At 51.4% G+C, this 19,942-nt stretch overlaps 1 protein-coding gene across 4 annotated transcripts in view; it reads right to left on the reverse strand.

Moving 5' to 3' along the window:
- The window catches only part of Cars1 (cysteinyl-tRNA synthetase 1), a 53,022-nt gene extending 35,226 nt beyond the window's left edge, over window positions 1-17,796 (reverse strand). The window contains exons 1-7 of one of the 4 annotated variants that reach the window (XM_006977311.3): window positions 17,656-17,796; window positions 9,801-10,049; window positions 6,154-6,245; window positions 4,760-4,848; window positions 4,023-4,119; window positions 3,315-3,413; window positions 1,903-2,052 (exon numbers count right to left, since the gene is read on the reverse strand). In XM_006977311.3, coding sequence (XP_006977373.1) covers window positions 1,903-2,052; window positions 3,315-3,413; window positions 4,023-4,119; window positions 4,760-4,848; window positions 6,154-6,245; window positions 9,801-10,049; window positions 17,656-17,680 — 801 coding nt within the window. In that variant the 5' untranslated portion in view covers window positions 17,681-17,796. The remainder of the gene's footprint in view (window positions 1-1,902; window positions 2,053-3,314; window positions 3,414-4,022; window positions 4,120-4,759; window positions 4,849-6,153; window positions 6,246-9,800; window positions 10,050-17,655) is intronic. The other 3 variants (XM_006977312.3, XM_076555777.1, XM_076555774.1) reach the window with 3 other exon arrangements.
- Window positions 17,797-19,942: the final 2,146 nt, after the last annotated feature.

Consider the following 19,942-nt stretch of genomic DNA (forward strand, 5'->3'; position numbering starts at 1 on the left):
TCACACATGGATGCACAGCACCACTGGCAGCTGGGAAATGCCATCACAGGCCACAGAGGGCCTGCCTCCCACACACTGGGCTGGCTATTCCCAAAGGCGTGGGCACCAAGCACCGTGAGAATTCACAAATGTGCTGGGTAAACAGCACAACATTCCTGAGAATGCTCAACAGAGAATCAAAGGAGGATCATGCAATTCTACTCGGGCACATGCGAAAAGCTTTTAAAGGCAGGTAGGCTCTGGAACAAACACGTGCACACTATGTTTTCAGCAACACAACAGCGAACAGTAGAACAGCACGGGAGTGGACAGCCAGTGTCCATGGCACAACGGAAGGTCATTTCCCTTAAATGGATAGAAATGCTGGCCTACACTGCAACATGGATGAACCTGGAAGGCACCGTGCTGAGAGAAGCCAGCCCCAAGAATTAGGACTCCTTGCTCAAGGTCCCTAAACAATCAGACAAAAAGGCAGGATGTGGTGCCGGGTCTAGGAAAAGGCCTGGGCAACCAGAGCTTTCTAGGAAGCTTCCGCTTGAGAATGTGGCAAGCTCTAGTGGTGGATGGTGGGTACTGCAGCACACAAGTGTGGCTGCTCCTGGTACTGAGATATGTGTGCTTACAGGGCTAAGATGAAAGCTTTTTTGTTTTGTTTATTTGTTTTCTGAGACGGGATTTCTCTGTGTAACAGCTCTGGCTGTCCTGGAACTCGCTCTGTAGACCAGACTGGCTTCAAACTCACAGAGATCCACCTGCCTCTTCCTCCTGAGTGCTGGGATTAAAGGCGTGTGCCACCACCACCCGGCTAAGATGGCAGTGTTTATGTTACATATATCATCAGGACTTTTTGCGCGCGCGCGTGCATGCACACACACAGTCTCCATATATTGCACAGGCTGACCTGGAACTGGCTACAATCCTCCTCCCTCAGTCTCCTGAGTGCTGGAATGTGTGACATTTTCTAAGATGGGTATTAGTAGAAGAACTGGGGAAAGACTTTAGTGGGACTGTTGGTCACCAGACTGCAGGCCTCAAAAGCACGAGAGAGAAACTTGCCCTAGAGAAATGGCAATAACGTGGGCCCATCTCAAAAACACAACCTGAGGGAAAGCATGTGGCCCTCATGGTTATCAACATGGACTCCTCATAAACACCAGAATCTGCCATGCAGGAACACAGAAGAGAGAAATTCTAACAAAAAGTGAGCCAAAGGTAGAATGGTCAGCTCAGTGGGGCCCCAAGTGGGGCACAAGTCTGTAACACAGAAGCCAGGTCTCTCCTGGGCACACACCTTGGTGCCGCCTGATGACCTGCAGCCACGTTCCTCCTGTCCAGTTTCCTCGAGTTAGAGAGTGGCCAGCAGGGGGTGCTAGCACAAAGGGGAGGGCCATCTGTGTTCGGAGAGCTGCTATGGCGGAAGGACAGAGGCCAGGATGCCCTTACTTTTGTCTCAAGGAGGCTTTTTCAGGAGTGGGAGAGTTGGCAAGTGCGGCAGCCCCGGCTCCACTGCCAACTACAAGTTGCTGCTCACTTCTCCTTCAATTGCCGGCTCTGCTTTCTGCTACCAAGAAATGTGGGGGAAGAGCCAGTGGCTAATTGTGAAGTGGGAAAACAGATGGCTGCTCCACAAGTGGAAGGAGGGAGCACGGGGGGGGGGGGGGGGGGGGGATTTGCAGTATGGGCTCACAGGGAAGCCAAAGCCAAGCTCAACTCCCGTGGTGCCGAGCCCCATGCCTGGGGAATGGGGCTCCAGAGGCTGGGGTTCCCAGGTGGGACGGGACCCTAGCTAAGCCCTAAGAACGGAGCCGCAGGTCTGGGTCACATTGACTCTGAATGTGGATCAATCTTGTGCAGAGTATGACGTTTTATACAAATGGTTGTCCAGGACCCAGGAGAGCTCACCTGCACACGGCTGTCCACTTCCTCTTCAGAGGGGCTGGAGTGCATGGCCTGCTCCAGGGGTTCTGTGGCAAGCTTCACAGAGCTCTGGATCCGCTCCAGCATCTGCCTCTTGTCAGGATCTGTTGTCTCACTTAACTTGACTGCAAATGGCTACAACAATAAGAACACACCAAATATGTCAGGCACAGTGCAGAACCCCACTTCCTAAAGCTGACTCAATGCATCAGAGCACTGTGTGCCCCAGTGTCCAGACTTTAAGTCCCAACCCAGGCAGGTCTGCTGCCTTTCTTCATGTGTGCCTAGACAGGATGCTTAACTTTACTGAGCCAGTTGCCTCCCCCATGCAAAATGGGTATAACAAAATGTACATCTAGCAAGCCCCAATAGCTGGCGGCCACCTCTATGTCAAGAGTGCCTCTGCTCCCTCAGCTCCCGGCCCTGTCAGCCCAAAGACAGCTATGCTCTAACTTTCGGCCTAATTTCTTCTCAGGGACAATGCCATGAGCATCCCAGCAGCTGCTACTGTAGTTGCTAAGGATGGGATATGACAGGAAGCAGAATGATCCAGTCTCACCACATATGATGGTTTAAAAGAGAAACGGTTCCCACAGGCTCTGGGAGTTGAACACTTGGTCCGAGCATAGTGGTGCTGTTTAGGGAGGTTTAGGGGGTGCAACCTTGCAGGAAAAAGGATGTCACTGGGGGCAGGCTCTGAGAGCTTTAAACCACGCCTTACTGCTTGCAGTTTGCTTCCTCGGCTTTGTGCTTCTGTTTGAGGAGGGAACTCTCAGCTTCCTGCTCCTGTTAACATGCCTGCTAACTGCTGTCATGCCTCCCTGTCACGATGGGCTCACCACTCTGGAACCATAAGCCAAAATCAACTTCTATTAAGTTGCCTCAGTCATGGTGTTTTACCACAGCAATAGGAAAATAACTAAGACACTGTGATATAAGAGTCTATACATTAAAAGGAGGCTCATTCAGAGTAAAGGTGTGAAACCGAGAGAACATACTTCCTCAGTGGAGGTTACAGCACTGTGAATGTGACAAGGACTTGGAGATCATGTGTCTGCCTTGTGGTCAGAAGTGGGCATCAGATTGCTTAGGACCCCCAGCACTGAGGACCAGACAGCAGTTCAGTCCAGATCAAAAGGGATGGAGATAGATCAGATACTACTTCCCCTAAGTGACAGGAGGACCACCTACTCCACATCATATCCTGCAGAACTCTGCCCTGGTGACTGTCTCATGAGGCTGGCGGGGGTGACAACCTGCTGTAGCTTTGGTGCCCCAATGCAGCAGGTTTGAGTACTGCCTTGGAAATGACTGCCAGGTTAAACACCATCCGAGACAAGGGCCTGCACAGGGCCTAAGAGGCACCAGGAGGAGACAGGATGGTGTTGAGGGCCTACCTTCAGGGCATCGTGGACATCCTTCAGGAGCTGAGCAGCTGGGGGTTTCTTTTCCCGATACTGTTCAAACAGGTAGTTCTGCCGTGCCCGCCTGATGATCTGCCAAGGTGGAAGACTGGTAACAATCAGAGTCCACTCCCTCCCATGTGTACAACCCTGCTCACACTGCAACTCTGAGCGAGGGTGAAGGGGAATGGGGGCAGCCACAGGCCCTAAACAGTGTGGCACTGTGGGACACTATTACCACCCTCCACCTGTACCTGCAAAGTGTGGCTGAGGTCTGTCAATTTCTGGGTGTCTAAGTACAGGTCACTGAGGCCCCAACTTCCTCAGCTAGTGAGATACGGAGTGGGCCTGTTCCATAAAGAACCAGGAATCATGGACACTTAGTCAATGATATGAATGTGTAGATATCTAGCAGTATCTACATGCCTATGTAAATGACCCTATATCTGCATGAACTGTGTTATCAGTTCACAACAGGGACTCTGTTTATTAGGTCAGACCTGAGCCAGCCTTTCCTTCAGCCCACCTGTCCATCCATGTAGCCCAAGCAGTTCTGCAACTCCCTAAGCAGTCCAGAATGGCCTCAAACTCATAATCTGCCTCCTAAGCGATGTTCTGCAGCTATATTTTCTTATCTGAAAGTCCTACTTCCTCTCGTATCAGCTATTCAGATGTGAATGTTACCTTAGGAACTCCCTTTACCTTATCATCAATGTCCGTGATGTTCATGCAATAAAAGACATCATACTGGAAGTAATCCCTCAGCACCCTCCTCAGGATGTCAAAAGAGATGTAGGACCTAAAACAGTGGAAAGCACAGTTCCCCAGTTGGCACACACTGGCCATGATCTGGACATTCCAAGAAGAGCATGCACAGGCTGAGCACCCTAAAACCAGAAACATCTCCAAATCCTAAGTTTTCTGAGCACCCACATGATGCCACAAATAGAAACTTCCACTCTACTCTATGGAATAATGTTTCATGAACAAAACTGTTAGGAATTAAAACTACCTTTAGGCTATGTATCTAAGATATACATGAAATAAACAAATGCTGTGTTTCAGTGTGGGTTCCATCCCCAAGACCCCTTGTTCCTATGCAAATAGTCCAAAATCTGAAAACCTTGCAGCCCTCAGCACTTCTGGACCAGGCACCTGGGCTAAGGAAACTCAGCTTGTTGGGGCAGGATCCATGGCCTTTCCCCCATCGGCCATCACCTGTGAAAAGTCACACCCATGAACGTGTGTGTCTGTGTGTGGCAAGGAAGGGGTTACAATCCATTACACCTAAAGCCTGCATGCCATGGACACATCACATGTCCACTGAGGTAGGGACAGTGTCTGGGTGGATTCCAGGATGGCAACCATAGGCTCTGTGCACGTCCCCTTCCTGCTGTCTTTAATCCTCCAGCAGTGTAGATCCCAGGCACCAGACCTACCTGGCATGTCCCATGTGAGATGCATCATAGACAGTCGGCCCACAGCAGTACCACGTCACCTTCTTCCCATCTTGAGGTATAAATACATCCTTGTTAAAAAACAAGGAATGCCATCACCAGAAACTCAAAAAACTCCTCGGCACAGCAAAAGAAGCCACAAACAGCACACTAACTGACTGCCTAGGGCCATTTGTCTGTGAGCCAGGCTCTACTTGGAATTCACTATCCTCTTACCTCCACCTAAACAAACTTAGATGATAGGCCTGAGCCACAACCAGCAAGACCTTTGTGTCTCCAGTTTCACTGATAAAGTCATGCCACAGGAGGTAAGCTGTGTAGTGGGAGCCTGGCAAGGGCATCCTCACCCCCTCCTCCCTGGGGCCTTTCTTCTCAGAGTGGGTAAGGGAACAAGGTTGCTGTTGTGAAAATGCTCGCTTAACAGAAGTTGCAGCTAACAAGTTCCACCCTGAATCCTACCTGCTCCAGACAACCATCTCAGGAGCTTGGCACTGATGCTGTCTTGTCTAGATAAAGAGCACAAGGCCCTCAGCAGCTAGCCAGGGTATCCCAACACTCTCAGACTCTCTGGAGGCGGCATCATCAGTGAGTTACATAAGGAGATGGGACCTGTCCCAAACTTATCTCCTGCTTGCTAAGCATATGTACTGACCAAAAACCCAGCCAGGGGGCTGGAGAGATGAGTGCATACTTCTTTAAAAGACTTGAATTCAATTCCTAGCATCCATGCTGGGGGACTCACAACCATTTGTAATTTCATCTCCAAGGTTTCTGAATCCTCTGACCTTTGTGGGCACTGTATTCATATGCACACATACACCCCCTACACACACACACACACACACACACACACACACACACACACACACACACACACACATAATTAAAAATAAAACATTAAAACAAAAACAACAACCCAGCCCACAACTGGAAAGCTTTCTGGAGCCTGTGCCACCATGGCCATGAGCCAAGCAGAGCAAATCATGATAAGCCTATCAGGTCAAGAGCCTGAGCCAGCATCCTGGCACATGCTGGGCTCCAAGCTCCAACACCACCTGGCAGGTTTGCCTCTTTGCCTAATCTGCTTGGCTTGGGGCAATCTAGACAGCCATGAGTCCTCCTGAAAGCTGCCAGCACTTGGCTTGGCTGTGATGGTGACCTTGAACACTCACGCCTGGCCAGCAGGTAGGCTTTCCCAAAGATTGTGTACAAAGTATTTGTGCCCTACTTTCAGAGCACAGCTCTGTCTGGCTTCCAAAGGCCATAGCACAGGAGTAAGAGAAGGACCCTGAATGAAGAGGAGGAAACATGGAGCCATGTGGTTAACAGGCTGTGATTTGGCTCTGCAAGGGCACAGGGCATCTCATCCTTCTTACCTTGTTCCGGGTGAGACTATTGTACAAGCGGAGCTTGCAGGGCTCAGTCCCTGCTGGAGGGGTCCACTGAGGCTGCACTCGCCGGCCTTTACCTGGAGGCAGAAGAGCAGACAGGTCACACAGCAGGTCACCACTAGCTCTCAACATCTGGGTTCAACAATGGAACTGTGCTTTTGAGACAGGTTCTCACTTTGTAGCCCAGGCCTTTCTGAAACCTCCCTTGTAGTTCAGGCTGGCCTTAAATTCAGGATCCTCTGGCCTCAGCCTCCCTAGTCTGTAATTTTCAGTTCACGTTCTATATAGTGCTGCATCCCAACAAACAAGGTGTGGTTGCTGCCAGCTCTCAGGATCCTTTGCCTGTGCAACTTAAGAGTCTGGACAATTTGTGACATACAGGCCACTTCCTAGTCACTGGGTACAGCAAAGGCCAAGGTGAGAAAGGCTTCTAACCCCTCCTTATCCGGGTCCTTGGCATCAGATCTGGCTTGGCCCCACGACCAGACTGACTATGCCTCTGGATACAAGCCTGCGGCACCTCCATCCCCACCCAGGCTGGTCCACACGGCCTTGACAGGCTCCCCAGCCCAGCCCCCTTCTCTCAGGCAGTGCCTGCTCTGGACACTACATGGCACAGTCCCTCCTTGGCATGTGTCAGAGGTCTGTCGGTCCTTCCCCAAAGACAGACCTGCTTCTGGCCCTGAGCAAAGCTGTCCCTAATCTGCATGCCCGAGAACTTGAAGATGTCACAAGGGTGATGCTTTAAGCCTCACAATCTCAGTCCAGGATGGCTGACTGAAGCCACCTGGAAACCATGTGATCATCCACAGCCTGCTCCTGTGCTCTGTGGGGGAATACCTGCCTTCTTTCTTAGCCCTGCCAAGAGCCTAACACACCTTTGTAAGGTGCCCAGTCCATCAGCCCCCCTCACCTCTGCTGAGCAGGTGGGAGGTCTTGAGCTGACCTGGTCCCAGTCTTCCCTCACATGGATACTTCTCTTGCCTCCAGCCACCTCTAACTTCTATGAGCAATGCCTACAGGTAACACCACATCTGAGCCTGTCAATCTGTTGAGTCCACATCAAGAGTAATTTGTTCAGGGCACAGGCCATTTCCAGGCTCCAATCCTTGCCCAGATCACACTAGACAGAATAAAAGGCATTGGTAACTAACAGGCTAAAGATAAAGGGGAGGACTTCCCACTGTATCGGGGCCTTTGAGGGAGGCGACAGCGGTTAGGTGCAAGCAGGAACTCCTTCCTCCAGGTGAGTTCGGGATCCAGTCACAGGTGGCCACAGACTAGGGTGGAGGAAAACCCCAAACTGTTCACCAGACACCAAGTGTAGCCTCAGCCCACAGTGGCATCCTTATGGGAAAGTCTCACTCTGTGATGTGATGAAGGATTTGGTGTCACTGTCCTTGCTTGTAAAACCCAGAGGTGACATCAAAAATGGAGGTCCTGATGCACTCTCACAGGAAAAACACTGCCAAGGGCTACTTCGCTGAGGGCTGAAGGTGAGTCCCTGTAAAATTTGGGCCACATTCAGCGGTCAGCTCTCACTCCACACATACACACGGAAACAGTTCCACTCCAGGCTGGGCACCATGGTGGCATGTTCACCATGTTGAAAGCGTCACTGACCCAACAGGCAGCTCTGCAGTACCGACAGCTACACTGTGAAAATGGGATGCAAGAGGCTGGCGGTCCAAAGATGGAGAAGCTGCTGGGAAGCAGCAGACTGCCCCAGGAGCGTGAGGTAATGCAGGCAGCTTGAGCCCCAGCTGTGGCCACCGGCCTAGGAGGGAGCACTCAGAACTTGAACCTTCCTAAATACTTTGCCTTGGCTTCCAGCAGACCCTTTCCTCAGTGGCAGTATGTCTGCTTCCTCCAGAAGAGCTGGGAGAATTAAGGGGCCAAATGGGCTGAGCCCCAGTTCCAGGCGAGAGCTCCCAAGCAAGCTCAAAGCCCTGGGATGGAGTGGATCTCCAAGGTGAATCATAGAGGGTGACAAGGTGACAAGATGGGAGAAAGGAGGCAGGGGGGCTGGTGGGAAGAGGGCTGGCTCCTCTGGAAGGGGACCATGAAGGCTAAGAACATATGAATTTTCCATGTCTGACAGGGTCCTTTGCTGCTAAGGCCTCAGGCTTGAGAAGGGGAGACTGGTGAAGGCAAGATATGGCTGTCTAATGTACAGAGCAGCAAGCAGAAGGAATGCTGGGCTGTCCTGGGGAGCAGCGCTTGAAGTGGGGAGGTGGTCTCACTTGGAGACCATACTTTAGAGACACCAGGGCAGGGAGAACTCCAGTCCTCACAGCTATTAATCTAGAAGCATGCTGTGGACACCGGACTCTGGAGCCTAGGCCTGTCAAAAGCCAGGTAGCCCGGCTCCACCCTGCTTTCCCCTCCAGCCAAGCTTCTGAACATTTTGCTTACAGGACATTTGACCTAACATGTTCTTCACAGGCTTACAAGGTCCTGATGGCCTCATGGGCAGCTGTGGTACTGGAGGAGGCAGGATAATCCTGTTAGTGCTGTCCTTGGTCTATCCTCCACACAAAAGCATCACTCAGAGAAGCCTCAGGGGACAGTGGCTGACTGCAGTGGGAGACCCTCTCTTCATGGTCGCGAGGCCCCTGAGAAGTAATGCTCTGCTGTGTCCACTGGCACGGACAGTGGTCTGCCTGTTCAGTTCTTCCTAGGACCATAAAGGAAGTGTAGATGGGTGGCTGCTGAAGCCAGGACCAGGTCCCTGATCTCATTCCTACCGCCATGACTTGGAGTTGGGGCATAGTGTTCAGACAATCTGACTGCCTGAGCTTTTTGGAGAAGACAAAAAATGGTAATATGATACCTGGGACACAGTGCTGCACACAAGGACAGCAGATGTCCAGGCAAGACCACTTATGGTGCCACATCCCCCACCTAGGCTGGAGTACGGTGTTTACTTAGGATAATCCAGAAAAATCAAGACCCTAGAAGACCCTTCCACATGTTCCAAGTTCCCCACCCCCAGTCTGCAAAGCCTCATGGAGGCCACAGCAGGGACTACCATAAGTCAGGACTCAGCCCTCTCCACCTAAAGGAGAAGGGTATTATAGCCATGAGAAACTGGAGGGAGCACCCACAGAAGGGAACATTTCCATATGGTCAAGGTGACAAACCATTTGGGTCCCAAACCAGAGCCTCCCCAGGATTGCCTCCCTAGCCTAACAACTGTGCCCAACAGTACCCACAGGCATGGCTGACTTCATTTTAAACCACAGACAGGAGACCTATGTCTGGTTTTTGAAAGGTTCAACGTCAATGAATACAGCGCTAATATTCAGTGACATTGCACCCGAAGAGAAACAAGTGTAACCTATGGGACTAAAGACAAGAACTAAGAGCCACTGTGAGCAAAACATTAACTGAACCCCCAGACAGGCCCGCAGCAGCATGCAGTGTGGCCCCAAAGTGGTCCCTGGTCACGGTGGCTCTGAGCTCTGCCATTCTGGGTACATAACTTCACTCTCCCAGACCCTGCAAGCATGGCTTCTGCCCCATGGGAACACTTGACTGAAATATGGAGGTGAGTCTCCAGTAGGATATCCACTGTCCTGTAGCACCGTATGCCCTTGACCTTGGAGCAGAGGTTCACTGCTGTTACTCACTTGTTTGGAGCCTGCAGGGCTCGCCTCTGCCTTGGGGGCCACCCAGGAGCGCTTCTATGTGTCTGAACCACCGAACCACGTGGAAGAACCTTGAGTCATCGGGAGGGGCTGAGAGCTGCCTGAACACGTCCACATCTGCCTGGGACAGGGAGTACCCCTGGACATAGCTACGCGTGCTGAGGTGTTGGTCCAGGGCCTGCACCCTGGCTGCCTCGTCACTAATGCTCAGAATGGACCTGTAGTCGGCAGCTGCAAAGACAGAGGGCATAGGACATCAGGCCAGATGGCAGGCAATACATGACATCAGGCAGGCAGGAAAGCAGGCAGAAGGGCACATGATGTCAGGCAAGTGGGTAGGAGAGATACAACATCAGGCAGGCAGGTAGAGAGCATGGGACAGAAAAAGGAAGAGGTCACAGAATGCCAGGCATGCGCACAGAAAGCTGCCCAGGAACAAGAGCCAGAGAGTTGTGTGTGTCAAAGCCCTTTCCTGAATGTCAGATATCCATAAGAGAAAGGACCACGGGGTGGGCACACAGAGCAGTGGCTGGCAGGAGGAGGAAGGCAAGGTGACAGGGGAACAGGTCAGATTTCCTCCTGGGACTTATGGAAAGGTTTCACATGTATACTGCAGTGGTCTGCAGTGTCGTGGGTGCTCTAAATGCCAGGGATTGTGTACTTTAAAATGGCTAACTTTGGGTCGGGCATGGTGGTGAACACCTTTAATCCCAGCAGAGGCAGAGGCAGGCGGATTTCTGGCAGATGTAGTACAGTGGCAGAGCACTCACTTAGCGAGTACAAGGCTCTTAATTTGATGCCCAGCACCGCAAAATAAACAAATTCATTAATGAAATGGCTACTTTTGTGCTATGCAGAGAGAGGACAGCAGCTGCAGAGCCCTCAGCATGCATAAGCCTACAGATACTGGAACAAACAGCTTCCAGAAGCAAGATACCACATCCCCGGGTTGTCCAAGCCTACTCGAGAGTGCTCAGGGCTGCCAGAAGGAACTGCTCCGAGGCCACCTGACCCCTTCACTGGGGCACAATAGTCATGACTCCCACCACCCACAACCCTGAGGGAGGGAGTGTAGGACTCCAGGGTAAGGTTCTGCATGGGCTACCAGGGGGACAGACATCTAAACTCTTATCGTGGCTGGACAATTACATCATACCCAGGCTATTATGTCAACTTGGTGTAAGCTAGTCATTTGGGAAAAGGGAACCTCGGTTGGGGACATTCCACCACCAGACCTGCCTATGAAGAAGCTTGTGGTACATTCTCTGATTTAGTGGCGGTGCCATCCCTGGGCAGGTGGCCCTGGGGTGTGTAAGAAGGCAAGCTGAGCAGTCAGCAGGTGAGAAGCCTGCTTGCAGGCTGCACCACCACTGCCACCACCCACTGAATTCTGTTCCCCCAAGACCCACCCTGCCACCCAACCCCACCCGTAATACAAAGAGGGAGCTTAGTCCTACCTCAAGTTAATATGCCATGCTTTGTTGACACCCATGGGAGGCCCGTTCCATTCAGAACAGAAACAGAGGAATGGATGGAGGGGGAGGGGGATGGAGGGAACGGGAGAAGAGGAGGGAGGGGAAACTGTGGTCAAGATGTAAAATAAATGAAAAAATTTAATAAAAAGAAAGAAAGAAAGCTGAGCAAGCGAGTAAGCAGCACCCCTCCATGGCCTCTGCGTCAGCAACTGCCTCCCGGTTTCTACCGTGTTTTGAGTTCCTGCCCTGACTTCCCTCAGCAATACAGAGCTGAATGCTGAAATAAACCCTTTCTTCCCCTAAGTGGCTTTGGTCATGGTATTTCATCAGAACAATAGGAACCCTAAGACATACTGCAAGTCCTGCATCCTTTTCCACCTGGGCCACTAGCCCTCATGTTCCCTTAAATAGCAAATATCCTCTGCTAGATAGGACTGGAACGGTGCTCTCAGGTCCTGCCCCTGTGGTGGCAGTCAGTGGGGAAGACATTTCACCATTTTACCAGATGTCTGGCTGTATCTCTCTCTGAATGGAGAGGTTAGGATCAGGCCCTGCCCCCAGGCCCTGCCTCCCTACGCTGGGGCAGAGCAAATAGGTAGCACCCGAGGGAGCCTGGCCCCAGCACATGAACAAGCAGCATCCAAGTCTGACTGTCCCATGGATTTCATTTGCTGAGGGAACTACAGGAAAGGCCTAGGCTCATCCCTCACAGACACCTTCCTACTCTGACAGATGGCTCAGGTGGGCAGGGACATGCTGATGACCTCTCACTCTGCCAAACCCCAGAAAGCTCCCCAGGCCACTACTGCCAGAAGTGACAACTCACGAACCATCCTACACCTCTCAGGGCCTGCGCCTCCCTCCTCTAACCCATCCTTCCCCTCCTACACCTGGCACACGCTGACTAGCCCAGACCAAGGCCACCCACCGCTCCTGCACCAGACAACAGAGTGTAAGCAGGGAGATGTGTTTCTCCCCAAGTGACTGGAGCTTCATGGGGCAGAGAGGTCCAGAGAATGAAACATGAAGCTACAGCAGCGTGGCCATGCCAGGCCCAGGACAGAAGCCTCCTCCAACTCTCAAAGTGGACACTGCTAAACACAGACTCTCCAGACATTCCTGGCAGAGACCTGATGAGCACCCATGGGTCCCCACCGGCCTTGCTTCCTCTCAAACGCACAGAGCCACCTTTCCAGGGGACTCAAAATTAGCCAAGGCTCTATGCGGCCACAGGAGCCCAAAGTTTCATCGTCCCCTTCAGACCAGTCCAAACCATGTCCCTTTCCAGATAGAGCACCCCACCCACCAGCACCTGGACCCAGATCCCTCGCCACAGTTCCCTGCACAGCAGTGTGGGCCCAGCTCCCCTCTCACCTGCAGGTCTAACAAACCAGACCTGCAGTCCAGGCCTTGCTGAGAAGGGGAGAGTCTATCTTTGTTTCCCACAAATCTTGCCTTACAGGATCATAGGCCAGGCCTCACGCTGGCCCAGGGATGGCACCTGAGGCTCTTTTGGGAGGTATCTGCACCTCCAGGCATGGCCAAGCCCCTCACTTCCTTCACCACTTCAGTGCCCGCTGCCAGGGGATCTCACCCTTTCTCCCTGTGCACCGCCCCTCCCCCCACTGCCTGCTGCTCTCCAGTTGCTTTGCTCACCACAGGGTATCTCAGCATCCAGAACTCAGTCTGGACGTTTCCAGGCATTTGGCAAAGCTGTGAGGACAGGACTGGCAGGGCGCTGGCGCTTTAGCTATAGCTTTGGGATCACTGTGCCTTTCTCAGGAAGGACCCCAACACGGAGCCAGCACTGGCTGGAGACTACTACCCAAAGACGCAGGGATCCGAGAACAAGAAAGGCACTTTTCACTCAGACCTGCCAACTGCCAAGTGACGCCGAGCAACAGACAGACCCTGTCCCTGCGAGGGTGTCAGGGAGAGCTGGCCAGTTCTTCCAGCTCATGCCCAGTGTCAGTTTCCCTCCCTTCTTCAAGCATGTAGCTCCCAGGACCCAGCTGCGGCCTTTGAAAAACAGCGCCTTGTTCCAGGCCCTCAGCCACAGGTGGAGGAGCTGGGTGTGTGCCTACTGCCTCCATGCCACTTGGGTGACATTAACAGGGCCTCTCCTCCCAGATGAAGAGGCTCCACAGGGAGGAAGGCGCCCCCTGCCTAAGAGTCCCTGAGCACCACTGAGCCATGCCCAGGGATACCCCCAAACGTTTACGCCCCCCTTGTGTGCATCACTTCTGTTTCCTACTCTAGGCCCCCACCAAGTCCCCTGCTGAGTAAAGCCCCCACGCTGCCCTGACCACTGCAATGCTCTGGAGTGTTGGGAACTAGCACAGGGAAGGGACAGGCTACAGGCCGCTCTGGGAGATGGGCCTAGCCTGCAGGCTGAGCACCTGCCCTCTTCAGGCTGATCCACTTAACACCACCCACCTTGTAAAGCCTTCGAGCGCCAAGTGCAATTACACTTACAGAAGGCTTTACAAACCTCTGGCAAAAAGCCAGCTCCCCCTGCTTGCTGTCATTACTGTAATTGCTCCTGCATTATGAGGATGACTGTAATCACTGAAGAACTCCAGAGGCTCCCTGGAGGAATGTACCAGACCACAGGATCCCAAAGGCTCTGTGTAGAGCAGTCCGGACCACTGGGAGGGAACAAAGCCTAGCCAGGTGAGCAGGGAACTGAGAAGGTGTGAGGTGGTCCTTCTGGGAATGGTGGCTGTGCAGACACTCCTGGAGGAAATGTCTAGAACAGGTCAGCTTTCTCAGGGGAGCTGGTGGAGCCATCTCCAGCTGTTCACTGCCTGGCAACAGAATTCCTCCCGGGGCCACTCTGCAAACTTGGCCTCACCAGGAGCCTTCACACACCATGCCCAAACTACTCTGCCTCTACAGGACAGGTCACTGCCAGGCACATCTGCAGCTCATCCCCTGGACACAGTCAGAGCAGAGCCCTGTGACGGCAGGACCGTCCCAAAGGCAGATAATAACTGACACAGCGCATGGATGGCGTCTTTGCCAGTCACAGAGTGTGCTAGTACTCAGCACAGTGAAGAAGCCACCTCACTTCAAATGACCCACAGTCCTAACATGTGGAAGGGCAGCCGGGCAGCATCCAGCCTGGCTCCGCCCATCAGCATTCACACCTGTCTCTGTCCCCTTTCCTGAGTTCTCCCAGGTATACTGGAAGAAAGCAGTCCTGGAGCAGCTCCCTAAGCTCACAGGGGGTAAGCCTCCACTTGACGTTACACCTCCTGACCCTCTCTGCCTGTTACCGCCACTACTGCTGGGGACCCCTCAAAGCCCTCACCTTGTAGATGTCCCAGCAATACCCCTACCTGCAGATCGCTCCCTCCCAGCAAAAGCACCCCTCAGCCTTCTCTAGCTGCTCTTGCTTCTAGCCCATTGCTCCCTATGGGGTTCCCACCCACCACTGCCGCCAGGAGCTGCTGCTCAAGACACCAGAAAACGCTCACTATTCACCAGAGGCTACTGCCATAAACGACATCCTGGGAACATGAGGGCACAGATGAGCAAGTATCTGTAGCCTTCAAGTGGGTCCATTTTGCTCTGCTCTTCTATTTTCCCATACCTGGCAACTGGAGCCAACCTGACCTCTCTAAGAGAATCTGCAAGAGTCACTGCAGTGGGAACTGAAGTCCCTGCACCGAGGGAAACCCGGCCCTGTCTCTGGTTGTGGTAACAGAGGCTCAACCACTTCACCTTGATGGTTGTCGGGGTGCTGGTCTGCACAGGAAGGATCACAAAGACCACAGGCACTGTTACAGCTGTGCTGGGACTTGTCCTGAGACAGGCTCCATATCACGCATGATCATGAAGACTGTATGGTTCAAGTATGGGAAAAATCAGGTGTCCGAGATAAGCTCCCTGCCCATTCTGCCCCGTGGTACTACCTAGAGCTTGGGCCATGCTCTGAGGAAACCCGAAGGAAAAAGCAGTTGCTCAAATGCTCCCAAGCCACAACTAAAGACCATCTCTGCATTGTGTGTTTCCAGTTCCTTAGTGGTATTATGTTGTTTGGAGACAGGATCTCATGTAGTCAAACCTGGTCTCAAACTGGTGATCCTCCTGCCTCATCTCCTAGAGTGTAAGAATTACTGGTATGCACCTACACACAGTTTTGTTGGACTTGTTGCAAGTGGCTATTTTTCCCTGAGTTTCTTTTTAATTTCTTTTTTGGTTGTTTGACACAAGGTTTCACTATGTATCCCTGACTGGCCTACAACTTGCTATGTAGACCGAGCTGGTCTTGAATTCTCAGAGATCCTCTTACTTCTGCCTCTGGAGCACTAGAATTATGAATGACAGGCACATGCCACCACACCCACTACCACTATTCCTTGACTTTCAAGGAGGCTCTGACTCTTGGATCATCTTCCCTAAGGACTTGTGCATCTCCCTTACGATCTCTGTGGAGATCTTATTTCTAATCTCTTGTTTCTAATTTGGGGCTCATGGTTCCAGAGGGCTAGATTCCATAACCACCATGCTGGGGAGCATGGCAGCAGGCAGCAGGCATGGCACTGGAGCAGTAGCTGAGAACTCACATCTTGGGACACAAGCAAGAGGCAGTGATGCCTAATTGGGGATGGCAGAGGCTTTTTGAAACTTCAAAACCCACCCCCAGTGACACACTTCTTCCAACAAGACTACCTCTTAGTTCTTCCCCAGCATTCAAATATAGGAGCCTGTAGGAACCATTCTCATTCAAACCACACCATACACACATTTTATTTAAAAGCCAACGAGGAAGCTGGACGTGGTGTCACAATACCTGTCATCCCTGCACAAGAAAAGAAGGCAGGAGGATCATTTATCAAGATCAAGGCCAGCCGGGGCTATATAAAACCCTGTCTTAAACAAACAAACACATAAACAAATGCTGAAGAGTCTCATTTTTGACAGACCTGGTTCTTACATACCAGGCACTGTTCTAAGTCCTTCCTACGAACTCATTCAATGCCCACACTACCCTCTGAGGCAGGAACCACTTCCCTCTTGTTGTGAGTATGGGCACAGCTGTGATCCCAGACCTGCTGAGCAGCTCAGGGTGGAGCTGCTGGCCATGCTGCTGTGTTACAGGAGTCTAGGTGGACTTCTAAGATCTGCTCTGAGTGGTGGAAACAGTTGGAATCTAGGCACGCCAGTGGAGTGGAATGCTGGAACATGAAGGTAGGTAGCACCGTCACTAGGCACAGGCCGAGCAGCCATGTCATCTGGGTGCCCCACATCACTGGGTACTCAGGTGGTCAGAACCACCTGCCTAGAATCCAGCAAGGCCATAGGAACAACAGAGACTAAAACCTACACCAAGTATTCTGCCTTTGAAGGCTTGCTTCTGACCTTTCAGGATCTGGGCCACAGCCTGTTCTTTCTAGAACCCACTTGCTGAACACACAATGAGAAAAGACACTACTCTTCAGAGATTTGCCAAGGCCTGGGTCCTTGGGCCACCCCTTGGGTGACATAAGTGACTGCCTCTTGAAGGAGGCTCCCTTCCTCCTTCAATAAAGTAGACAGTGATGCTCTGACTGGACAGGTCCCTGTGGTGACGGCCGGCCACACTGGCGATTAAAGCCTTCATAAAGCCCCAAACTCTTTCATGTATGTGTACACGGAGCCCGTGCTTCCTCTGCCCTACTTCCCTAAGTACCAACCTCAGGTGCCCTTCCGCCCACCTGCTTGGGCAGAAGACCAAAACAATCTTTGAGCCTCTGCCTCATCCCCAAAGTCCAGCTAGGGCAGGAGGGTAGGGGGGTGATATCCCATCCAGGCACCAGCTGGAGACAGGCTACTTGATTCGGGATCATCTCTGAGGACACCTTAGCCTTAACCCATCAAGAAATGGAGGCTGAGGAAGGGACGGACTTATAACAGGAGTCAGGCCCCCACCAAGCAGGTCCTCTAGCTTCAGGGAGTCATGGCAGCCACTCCCCAGGTCCTGCGGCTTGCCACTGCCCACTGAGACCCTGGCTATCCCCAGAGCTTCGGTCTGGCACTGCCCACTTGGGTCATGGCTGCTTCCACAGTCTTAAGCAAGGACCTGTCACCCCAGAGCCCCGGGCTGGCCACTACCCACTTGAGTCCCAGTCAACACCAGATCCCTGGTTCACCACTGCCCACTCCGGCCCAGGCCAAATTCAGGTCTAGCCTGCCACCACTCACTTGGGCCATCCCTGTTCCCAGAGCCTTGCCCTGCCACTGCCCACTTGAGCCATGGCTATCCTCAGATCCCTAGTCTGGGCACTGCTTCCTTGGGCCGTTGCTGTCCCCATATCCCCAGCCTGGCGCTGCCTACTCTGGTCATGCTAGGCCCACAGTCATCCCGTACAACTCACCCTGCTCCGCGGAGGAACCTGCCATCTCTGGGAATCCCGACCCGCGGCTGCCGCCACAAACTATTTCCAGAATCTGATGCAACAGAGGCGCCGGAAGTCCCGCCCCATCAGTCGTCTTCCGGGCACGTCCCGTAGCTAGGCAACCGCGGCTCGGACGCCAGCGTGAGGCATGATGGGAGAATACTCCGCAGCTGCTGTGATTCCTGGCTCAGGGACACTGAATAGGTTAAGAGAGTGAGAAAGCACTGGCCCGGGCCACTGCAGGAAGAGGGCTGAGAGTGGCGGGACGAGGGACAGGGAGGAGCGAGGAGCTGGGAAGAGGGCGGGGTGAAGTGAGTGCAAGGAAAGGGGCGGGGCAAGGAACCGAGAGCGTGAAAGGGAGGGGAGAGGACGACGTCATTCTCTCAGACAGAGACACCTTAAAAGGCCACAAGCGTGAAAACAGGCCCCTCCCTGTTACACACTCTCCCAAGTCCATTTCTTTCCTCTGTATATAATGTCGCCTCCCAAGACTCCCCACCAGAGAGAGGTTGTAAGAAGAAATGAGAAGTACTATTTTAAAAATATGGCCAGCAAAAAAAACCCAAAAAAACAAAAACATTGCTAGCCATCGGACCTGGAGAGATGGCTCAGAAGAGCACTGACTGCTCTTCCAGAGGACCTGGGTTCAATTCCCAGCACCCACATGGCAGCTCACATCTGTCTGTGAATTCTCGTTCCAGGAGATCCAACACCTTCACATAGACATATATGCAGGCAAACACCAATGCACAAAAAAATAAAAATGAATTATATATAAAAAGTACTGTGTACAATAAATAGATGCCAGTTAACAAACCAACCCGAAAAACAGCCAACTACATAGTGAGACCTTATCTCAAAATTAAAAAAAAAAATTCTGTTTTTTGTTTTGTTTTTCTTCGAGACACGATTTCTCCGTGTAACCCTGGCTGTCCTGGATTTCTAGCATTCACATGACTGTTCACAACAGGTTGTGACTCCAGATCCAGGGGATCTTACACCCTCTTCTGGCCTTCGTGGGTGGCTTTACATGCATGCAGTACAAAAAACATACGTGCAGGCAAAACAAAACAAAAATATACAAATAAAATGAAAATAAATAAATCTAAAAAACACCTATATGAATCTGGCAACCGTGTCCTTAATCCTAGCAACTCAGGAAGGAGAAGCAGGTGGTTCTCAGTGAATTCCAGGCCAGCCATGGCTACAAAATGCCAGCCTGTCTCAATATAAATGAATGAATGAATGAATGAATGAATGAATACATAAATAAATAAATACTGTTATATTTTATATATATATTAAATTGACCAGAACATATATTGCTAAATTCTACAACTTTCTCAGAAAATGTCATATCTTTAGTACCAGTACTTTATTTTCAGTTTAATTGTTTTGGAGATTTTGTTTATGCATATAGATGTTTTGCTGGCATGTACTTCTGTGCAGTGCCCCAAGAAGGCCAGAAGAGGGCGACAGACCCTCATTAACTGGAACTGAAGATACCAGTGGTTGTGAGCTGCCATGTGGGTGCTGGGAACCAAACCCAGGTTGACTGGAAGAACAGCCAGGCTCTTAACTGCTAAGCTATTTTTCCAGCCCTGTAGCATCAGAACATTCAAAAGTAAAGCCCAGAGCAGGATGGTGGCATATACTTGAAATCCTAGCACTTGGGAAACTGAGGAAGGAGGATTGACACAAATTTGAGGGCAGCCTGGGCTACATAGTTCCTGGCTAGCATGGGCTAAGAATGGGACACTGTATTAAGAATTTTTAAAAAGGGTGGTGGTGGCTGAAGACATGGTTCAGCAGTTAAGAACATTGGCTGCTCTTCCAGAGGTCCTGGGTTCAATTCCCAGCACCCACATGGCAATTCACAAAACAAAACAAAACAAAAAACAAAACAAAACAAGCAAACAAACAAAAAAAACCCTCCAGTTCCAGGAGAATTTGACATCTTCATACAGACGTACATTCAGGCAAAACACCAATCAATGCTCATAAAATAAAAATAAATTATTAAAAAAAGAATTAAAACCGCCACCACCACCAAAAATAACTCAACTTTTGCCAGGGAAAATGGTGGTGAACACCTGTAATCCCAGAGATAGAAGCAGAAGGCTTAGGAATTTCTCATTTTTAAGTGAATTCGATGCCAGATGGGACTACATGAAACGCTGTCTAAAAAAAATTACTAAAATTATCAAGGCATATGTTATTAAATTATACAACTTTGGGTGGAAGATATCATATGTATAATACTGCA

Source organism: Peromyscus maniculatus, chromosome 1 (genome assembly GCF_049852395.1).
Source record: "Peromyscus maniculatus bairdii isolate BWxNUB_F1_BW_parent chromosome 1, HU_Pman_BW_mat_3.1, whole genome shotgun sequence".
Taxonomy (NCBI): domain Eukaryota; kingdom Metazoa; phylum Chordata; class Mammalia; order Rodentia; family Cricetidae; genus Peromyscus; species Peromyscus maniculatus.